This window comes from Colossoma macropomum, unplaced genomic scaffold (genome assembly GCF_904425465.1).
Source record: "Colossoma macropomum unplaced genomic scaffold, Colossoma_macropomum, whole genome shotgun sequence".
Taxonomy (NCBI): Eukaryota; Metazoa; Chordata; class Actinopteri; order Characiformes; family Serrasalmidae; genus Colossoma; species Colossoma macropomum.
This window is the reverse complement of record NW_023494795.1, coordinates 44,704,547-44,714,546: the sequence shown is the minus strand read 5'-3', so window position 1 is coordinate 44,714,546 and position 10,000 is coordinate 44,704,547. Positions and strand designations below refer to the sequence as shown.

At 42.5% G+C, this 10,000-nt stretch overlaps 1 protein-coding gene across 2 annotated transcripts in view; it reads left to right on the top strand.

Annotated features, from left to right (window-relative positions):
- The window catches only part of lama4 (laminin, alpha 4), a 49,890-nt gene that overhangs the window by 19,503 nt on the left and 20,387 nt on the right, over positions 1 to 10,000 (top strand). For both annotated transcript variants that reach the window (XM_036582547.1, XM_036582546.1), the window contains exons 10-21: positions 1 to 11; positions 393 to 504; positions 596 to 760; positions 1,149 to 1,342; positions 2,386 to 2,502; positions 3,111 to 3,259; positions 4,217 to 4,358; positions 4,927 to 5,020; positions 5,971 to 6,087; positions 6,507 to 6,692; positions 8,636 to 8,775; positions 9,827 to 9,991. The exon at positions 1 to 11 is cut by the window's left edge and continues 100 nt beyond it. In XM_036582547.1, the coding sequence (XP_036438440.1) occupies positions 1 to 11; positions 393 to 504; positions 596 to 760; positions 1,149 to 1,342; positions 2,386 to 2,502; positions 3,111 to 3,259; positions 4,217 to 4,358; positions 4,927 to 5,020; positions 5,971 to 6,087; positions 6,507 to 6,692; positions 8,636 to 8,775; positions 9,827 to 9,991 (1,592 nt within the window). The remainder of the gene's footprint in view (positions 12 to 392; positions 505 to 595; positions 761 to 1,148; positions 1,343 to 2,385; positions 2,503 to 3,110; positions 3,260 to 4,216; positions 4,359 to 4,926; positions 5,021 to 5,970; positions 6,088 to 6,506; positions 6,693 to 8,635; positions 8,776 to 9,826; positions 9,992 to 10,000) is intronic.

Below are 10,000 nucleotides of genomic sequence, written 5' to 3'. Positions count from 1 at the left end.
TGACTCTACAGGTCACATTCATTTAGTACCCCTTCATCATCACTTCTTCCTCTCTTCTATGTCACTCTATCACTCTGCTCACGGACATTTAGATACTGACACGACAATTCACACAAACTTTAATTTCATCACTTTATATCACTCTGTTATTACTCTATGTCACTCTCTGTCACTCTCTCGCTTCACTTTTTTTCTCCATCACTGTAACATCTCATCACTATTTCACTATTGTTTCTCCATCACTCCATATTTGCTCTGTCATCCTCCTGTCACTCTGTATCACTTCGTTACCATCACTCTATATCACCCTCATCATTTCATCACTCTATGTCGCTCTGTTATCATTCCGTCCGCTCCCCGGTTTGTGTACTGATACTGAGCTGTATGTGCAGGAGGACAGTGTGGCGTCTTTGGGGAGGCGAGTGGATGAGGACACTCTGCACAGCTCCACGCTAGCCGAGATGCTAACGACTAATCTGACCACTCTTAATGTCCTTCTAGAAGGTACTGCAGAGAAACTACACTGTGTTTATGTATTATTATGCATTAATCTGCACATGGACGATGATTTGAGTGAGCGGTGCTGTGTGTTCAGATATGATCAGTGACTGGGAGCTGTACAGCGTCCAGCAGGAGATCGACCCGGAGGTGCAGAAGCAGAAGCAGCTGGAGGCCGAACGAATGCTGAACTGGATCAGAGAGCTCGACCTCTCACCTAAAGAACCGCTCACTACCCAGGAGTCCGCACAGGCTCGTGAACGTAAGAGTGTAACACTGTGTGTGAGTGCTTAACTGACCTTTCTCTCTAGGAGGGTAGAGTGGACCTCCACTCCATCATTCAGCGTGATGCAAGTCAACACAGGCATCTGTTTGCTAACATAACAAGGTTAGCAGTTAGCGTTCTCCTCCACGCGCATTGAGCTCCAGTAATAATGTTTGTAAAGATGTGTTTCTCAGATGAAGCTCTTGCGTATCACCCTGTCACCTTAGTGATAGATGGAGACCTGTATGGAATCAGTAATGACTATCAGAGAACTTTATAACAACCTGACCCAAAATAACCTGTGAACTGAACTAAATCTCAACCTGAACTGTATCAAACCTGTAAATATGTGCTGCAGTTCACCGCGATGTGTGTGTGTGTGCAGTCCTGCAGCGTGTCCGGCAGATGGAGAAGCGTGTGATCGGGACTGAGGGTCGTGTTCCTGCAGTGCGAGAGCAGCTCAGCAGGTTCAGCTCCAAACTGTCTCAAGCTCAGATCCTCATCAACAAGGCTGAAGACACCCTGCAGCAGAGCTACGGCACCTACGCCGCTAACCAGCTCAAACTGCAGCGTCTACAGGTGACACGGAAAACACCAACAGTTCACTCCACTGATTTTGAAACATCGTTAACTCGCCCTCCTAGTTTGACCCCTTACACCATCTGTAGGGAAGAAGAGCGAGAGATACAATCACGGAGGAACTAAACCACTCACTATGTTCATGATATATATCACTGTTGTCGGAAGAAAACCTCGTATCCCCAAAATGGTAACTTTACAGGAGAAGGAAAAAACGTACTTTACTTTTAACGTAAGTCAATGGAACAAGACTTTTTTACAAGTCATTTTGGGTCATTTATTTTGGTCCATTCATCATGAAATTTACACACAGTGTAAAGAGCAACAGCTATTTTCAAATTCTGTCAAAATCTGAAAAATGCCAAAAATAGAGATATGAAGTTTTCTTCCGACAGCAGCGATATGATATATACACTCACTGACTGTATATATGATATATATGATATACACTCACTGACTGTATATATGATATATGTGATATATACTCACTGACTGCATATATGATATATATGATATACACTCACTGACTGTATATATGATATATATGATATACACTCACTGACTGTATATATGATATATGTGATATATACTCACTGACTGTATATATGATATATGTGATATATACTCACTGACTGTATATATGATATATATGATATACACTCACTGACTGTATATATGATATACACTCACTGACTGTATATATGATATATATGATATATACTCACTGACTGTATATATGATATATATGATATATACTCACTGACTGTATATATGATATACACTCACTGACTGTATATATGATATATATGATATATACTCACTGACTGTATATATGATATATATGATATACACTCACTGACTGTATATATGATATATATGATATATACTCACTGACTGTATATATGATATATGTGTTCAAAATAACATTGAAAGTAATAACCACATTCTGAAGAAGCTGTTTGTGTCCAGTCATGCAGTTTTAACACAGCGCTCTGCTTCATAAACAGAAGAGATCTTTACTTGGTGTAAAATTTGTGTGTCAGTTCCAGCAGCAGCGTCTGATGGAGAATTATGATGCTGTCAATCAAACCATCATGAGAGCCGATGAGATCTATGCAGAGGCGAATGAGGGCGTGGCGGAGCTGGGCGTCATGGTTACAGTGAGCAGATGTTTCCTCTCTGAATAATCATCCATTAGTGTATTTACAGTTACAGCTAGTTTAGTTAGGGTTATTTGTTTTTGCTCACTGCAGCAGGTTTGAGATGATGTGTATCATAATATAGTATAATGTACATAATGTATATGATCTAGTGTAATGTATATGATATAGTATAGTGTATATAATGTATATGATATAGTATAGTGTATATAACGTATATGATATAGTATAGTGTATATGATATAGTATAGTGTATATGATATAGTATAGTGTATATAACATATATGATCTAGTATAGTGTATATAATGTACATGATCTAGTATAGTATATATAATGTATTTGATCTAGTGTAATGTATATGATATAGTATAGCATATATAATGTATATGATGTAGTGTAATGTATATGATATAGTATAATGTATATAATGTATATGATATAGTGTAATGTATATGATCTAGTATAGCATATATAATGTATATGATGTAGTGTAATGTATATGATATAGTATAGTGTATATGATATAGTATAGTGTATATAACATATATGATATAGTATGGTGTATATGATATAGTATAGTGTATATAATGTGTGTGTTTGTGTGTAGAATGTGTCTGAGTACCATGCGGAGGTGGACGGAGCGCGAGCGTCCTTACAGAACCAGATCGACCAGCTTTCTGAGGTGGACGCTGAGCTGGTACACAGAGCGACTGACCACGCTGAGGAACTGAACAGACACGCAGACGAGCTGCAGCAGTGAGTCCAAACTCTACACACACAACTCTACACACTAAACTATACATGTTTAAACTACACACTAAACTCTATACACTAAACTCTACACACACAACTCTATACACTAAACTCTACACATATAAACTCTACACACAACTCTACACACTAAACTCTACACATATAAACTCTACACACTAAACTACACACTAAACTCTACACACACAAATCTATACAAACAACCCTAGACACAACTCTACATTCTAAACTCTACACACACAACTCTATACACTAAACTATACACGTTTAAACTATACACACTGAACTCTATACAGTGAACTCTATACACTACACTCTACACACTGAACTCTATACACTGAACTCTATACACTAAACTCTACACACACAAATCTACACACACAACTCTATACACTAAACTCTACACACACAACTCTACATACACAACTCTACACACTAAATTCTACACACTAAACTCTACACATATAAACTCTACACATATAATCTCCACACACTAAACTCTACACACTAAACTCTACACATATAAACTCTACATGCTTAAACTCTACACGCTAAACTCTACACACTAAGGTACACACAAAACACAAAACTTTGTGTTTAGCAGTTTTTGTGTATAGAGTTTATGTGTTAAGTTTAGTGTATAGGGTTTGGTGTGTAGAGTTTACTCTACACATAAACTCTACACATAAACTCTATACACTGAACTCTACACATAAATTCTACACATAAACTCTGCACACTAAACGCTACGCTTTATACACTTTAACTGTAAACACTTTGGCACTGAACACCTGAACTCCAGCGATCTACTTGAAGCTTTACTCAGGTGAACTCTAAACTCCTGAGTATGGAGGTTGGTGTTCTGCTCTCTGCTGTGAGCTGTGGGTGTTTGTGCTCTCTGTATGGGGTCTTTACGTTACTGTCCGCTCTGTGTGTTTGCAGTAATTTGAAGGGCAGTGATGCAAACGGATTTGTGCAGAAAGCTCTGGATGCGTCCAACGTGTACGACAACATCGTCAAATACATCGATGATGCCAACATCACTGGACTGACCACGTACAACCTGTCCAGGCAGGCTGAAGACGTGAGTTACCCTTCAGTCCCAGCTGATCTTCTCAGACCCAGTACAGTGAAGAGCGGAAGCAGACAGTCATCCTCACAGCGTTTCACACACACACAAAACATTTAGCATCAAAGAATGTCTGATTTTTACTGTTAGATGTGTTCAGTTCTGACATGATTCCTAAACACTGCACTGAGTTATCAAAAATACAGGGTTACAAAAATCATTCCCTTATTTTCAGTTAGAAAATCAACAAAACATGGAACGTGACCTGAGGTGCACAAACTTTCGCACACAACTGTATATCTTTGATTGTGTTTGAACAGACATTAGTGCAGGTCATATGTGTTTATCATGATCTGGTCGTGTTTATTGTTATACACACATATATTAATGTGAGGCCTCTGAGTGAGTCAGGTGATGGTGATTTAGAGCGTCAGTCTTTCAGGAGAGAGGTGTGGTGTTATTATTATCACAGTTACTGTTATTATTATGGACTGTTGTTCTGAGCTGTGAGTGTAAGTCTGTAGCTGTGAGTTGTGAAAGGTTTATGGATCTGATTGATGCTGTAAACGCTGCTCTCTGTCAGGCCATCGATGGCATCGAGACTCAGCTGGACTTCCTCAAAACTCAGAGTGACCACATGTTTAAGGAGTCCGTCACACTGCACTCCGAGCAGCAGGGTGAGAGTGCACACTGACACACCAACACACCGACACACCCACACACTGACACACAACACCCCGACACACCCACACACTGACACACAACACCCCGACACACCCACACCCCGACACACAACACATGGACACACTGATGCACAGACGCACCGACACACCGACACACACTGACACACCAACATATGGACAAACTAACACACTGACACACTGACACACTGACACGCTGACACACTGACAAACTAACACACTGACACACAGACACACTGACACACTGACACACAGACACACTGACACACAGACACACTGACACACAGACACACTGACACGCTGACACACTGACACACTGACACACTGACACACAGACACGCTGACACACAGACACGCTGACACGCTGACACACTGACAAACTAACACACTGACACACAGACACACTGACACACAGACACACTGACACACTGACACACAGACACGCTGACACACAGACACGCTGACACACTGACACACTGACACGCTGACACACAGACACGCTGACACACAGACACACTGACACGCTGACACACTGACAAACTAACACACTGACACACAGACACACTGACACACTGACACACTGACACACAGACACACTGACACACTGACACACAGACACACTGACACACAGACACACTGACACGCTGACACACTGACACACAGACACACTGACACACAGACACACTGACACACAGACACGCTGACACACAGACACGCTGACACGCTGACACACTGACACGCTGACACACTGACACACAGACACACTGACACACAGACACACTGACACACAGACACGCTGACACGCTGACACGCTGACACACTGACACACAGACACACTGACACACTGACACACAGACACACTGACACACTGACAAACTAACACATGACACATCTTTGCTGTGACTCTGCTCTTCTCTGCGTTACAGAGGTGGAGCTGAGTGTTGCCGACACTGTAAAATACATAGAAGAGACCAAAGAAATGATGGAAAAGTCCAGCAGACACCTGGCAGATATTCTTAAAGACATCAACACAGTAAACGAAGGTGAGAGAGACGAGCTCACCTGGACAGAGCCGCACCCCACAGCAGCAGAGTTCCCATAAGCCCAGGAAAAAACGGAAAACCTGAAAAACCTGGAAATGCATAGACAAGATTTCCAGTCATTAGAAAATATAAATGTCCTGGAAATATGAGAGATGTTATATTCAATATTACTGCCCACCGATTAGCATCATGCTTCAGTCATCACTCACCCTCCTCAGAGCATGTGGAGCTGTTCAGTTATAATAGAGCTGATTATGTGGTTTCTGACGCTGCATGATTAGCGGTTTTAGACAGCAGTTAGCACAAACGCTAATCTGTTTGGTTTAAGCTTCTTTTAGTTGATTGATTTCAGGCTGAACTATTGCTTTAAGGTGTGTGTGTGTGTGTGTGTGTGTGTGTGTGTGTGTGTGTGTGGTCAGGACGCAGGCCGTCTCAGCTGCAGCTCACTCAGGAGGAAGCGGTGGACAGTCTGAACCGGTCAGCGGAGGTGCTGAACACAGTGACCCCCATCAGAGAGAGAGTGGAGGAGTGGGACAGGAACATGAGGAACAAACTGTACTCCACACAGGCCTATGAGCAGGCCGTCAGCTCCGCCCACCACACAGGTACCTCACACACACACGCATTGAGGATGAACACCTCGAAACATTCAGTATCATATAAACACCGACCCAGATAGCAAAATCTCTTCAGGCCAGTGTCTTGGGTTTGATCTGGCCCAACCGAGTCTTCAGGCCAGATCTGACCCAAACCCATATTTACTTATTTTAGTGACCGTAAAGGTATCGGTGCAACACTACTCGCGTATGACAGCCTGATTCAGCCCAGAACTGTCCACTACCAGTAAAGTGAGTAGAACTAACGAATGTGGCCCAAATCTGGCCCAACTACATTGTTGTTCCACAACATTGATGGCAGAATTGGCTCATAGATATTGACATGAGGTAAAACTGTGCACAGCTGTGCAGCATCTGGCCCTGTTGTGGCCCGCATGCCTAACATCTGCCAACACTCGCAAATAAAAATGCACCGATACCACTTTTTACCGTCCGATACCGATATTCACTCCGTCTAACCAAGCTAACCTGTAACCCGTCTCTGTATGATACGCAGTCAGTCTGAAAACTGTAGTATTATCTTAAATAAAATAGTTTGGCCTGATTTTATATTTAAAATAAAATCCATGTTGCAAAACAAGGCAACTTTAAAAGAGCTCAACTCACAGAAAAAACTTTTGTCTGCAGAATTTTACTTCCTCACACGTCAAGCGGTACAACCAAAAACAAAAACTTTTATTTTGACATGATTTTACAAAAGAGGGGCCAGGGTATATTTCAGTTTACCATGTGAGGTGAAAATGTGGAATTATAATAATGTTTATTCTTTTGAGAAATTATAAGTATAAACTCAAGTTGAGGGACAAAGGTTTCTACGGGTGTCTAAGTAGATGCCTGTTTAATCTGAAATTAGTCTGAAAAGTCAGGCGGCGCAACCAGTCATTCAGATGGAGCAACCAGACCAGCACAGTCTAATAACTGAAACAGGACATTAAAGATTTGATAACACTCACTATATGTAAGATAGAAAATACACAGAGATATAACTGTTAATATATAAGCAGATATAAAAATACACATCATGTCTGAAAAACCTTATTTGTCATTGACCCAAGAGTGACTCTGACCTCTTCTCCTTCTGGTCAGGGTTTGAGTTTTGGCTAAGTGAGGAAATCCAGCTTTGTGAAATAACTGTAAGGCGTAAGTTACTGTGTACTGAAGGTGTAACTGTACTGTGTGTGTGTGTGTGTTTATGTGTGTGTGTGTGTGTGTGTGTCTGTGTGTTTATGTGTGTGTGTGTGTGTGTGTGTCTGTGTGTGTGTGTGTGTGTGTGTCTGTCTGTGTGTTTATGTGTGTGTGTGTGTGTGTGTGTGTCTGTCTGTGTGTGTATGTGTGTGTGTGTGTGTGTGTGTGTCTGTCTGTCTGTGTGTTTATGTGTGTGTGTGTGTGTGTGTGTGTGTGTGTGTGTGTGTGTGTCTGTCTGTGTGTTTATGTGTGTGTGTGTGTGTGTGTGTCTGTGTGTGTGTGTGTGTGTGTCTGTCTGTGTGTTTATGTGTGTGTGTGTGTGTGTGTGTGTGTGTGTCTGTCTGTGTGTGTATGTGTGTGTGTGTGTGTGTGTGTGTCTGTCTGTCTGTGTGTTTATGTGTGTGTGTGTGTGTGTGTGTGTGTGTCTGTGTGTGTGTGTGTGTGTGTGTGTGTGTGTCTGTCTGTGTGTGTCTGTCTGTGTGTGTGTGTCTGTGTGTGTGTGTGTGTGTGTGTGTGTGTGTGTGTGTCTGTCTGTGTGTGTGTGTGTGTGTGTATGTGTGTGTGTGTGTGTGTGTGTGTGTGTCTGTCTGTGTGTGTCTGTCTGTGTGTGTGTGTGTGTGTGTGTGTCTGTCTGTGTGTGTGTGTGTGTGTGTCTGTCTGTCTGTGTGTTTATGTGTGTGTGTGTGTGTGTGTGTGTGTGTGTGTGTGTCTGTCTGTGTGTGTGTGTGTGTGTGTGTGTGTGTTAGTGGAGAACCTGTCTGAGATCGTTCCTGAGCTGCTGACTAAGCTGCGTGTCGTGGAGGAGAAGAAGCCGGTGAACAACGTCACCACCAACATCGTGAGGATCCGGGAGCTGATCGCTCAGGCTCGCAGCGTCGCCCGCAAGGTACACAGCTCACACTCACCTGCAGAGCCCACTCAGAGACGGACTGTCACAGACGGGGACTAAACTCAGAAACCGCCACAGTGCATCCGACAGTAAAGGCAGCGTGGAGCTCCTCTGACACAAAGATAGGAAACACAGCAGCTCAAAGAACTGACCCCATACTGATCTACTGTACTGACCACATACTGATCTACTTTACTGACCGATGTGGACATGAACTACTCTGATTTTAATCAGTGAAAGATGACAAACATGATGAATGGCTCACGGATGTACCAGTCACTGCCCACATACACTCACCAAGCAGTTTATTAAGTCCACCTCCTTGTTTCTACACTCACTGTCCACTTCATCAGCTCAACTGACCGTATAGTTTCACTCTGTAGTTCTACAGTTACAGACTGTAGTCCATCTGTTCCTCTGATACTTTGTTAGCCCCCTTTTACCCTGTTCTTCAGTGGTCAGGACCCCCATGGACCCTCACAGAGCAGGTACTATTTGGGTGGTGTATCATTCTCAGCACTGCAGTAACACTGACGTGGTGGTGGTGTGTTGTGCTGGTGTGAGTGGATCAGACACAGCAGTGCAGCTGGTGTGAAGCCATTAAACACTTTGTGACATGTGAATGGACAACTTATATTACCAATGAGAGAAACTGGTCATGTCTCGCTTGAACTATTGGCTACTCTGCCCCCCCATGGTTTCCGGTGGAACTGCTCCGTTTCATCCGTATCCATAAGCTTTCAGAGAATTCGTACAAATCCGGCTGAAACGAACACGGAGTACAGATCTGTATCCGTATTTAACGTTGAGCATAAATGAGCCTTTAATGGTGTTGTGTACTCCACGGTCAGTAGGAGTCAACAGTAGTAATGTTGATTGTCCTGTATTTTGTTAGCAATTTTATTGAATTTTATTGAATTATATTTCATCAACATCTAGACTGTATTGTTTGAACTGTATTGAACTGCATTAATAATGTTGATTCTGTTGTATTTCGTTAATAATGCTGTTAACGTCATTAATAAAATTGTGCTGTTTATGTTTGCAGATCCAGGTGTCGATGAAGTTTAACGGTCAGTCTGCTGTGGAGGTCCAGCCCCCCCCAAGTGTGGACGAGCTAAAGGCTGTGACCTCCATCAGCTTTTACGTTCGAGTGGATCCAGACAAAGACCCCATCGAGGATCGATTCCTGCTCTACCTCGGAGACAAGAATGTAAGAGCA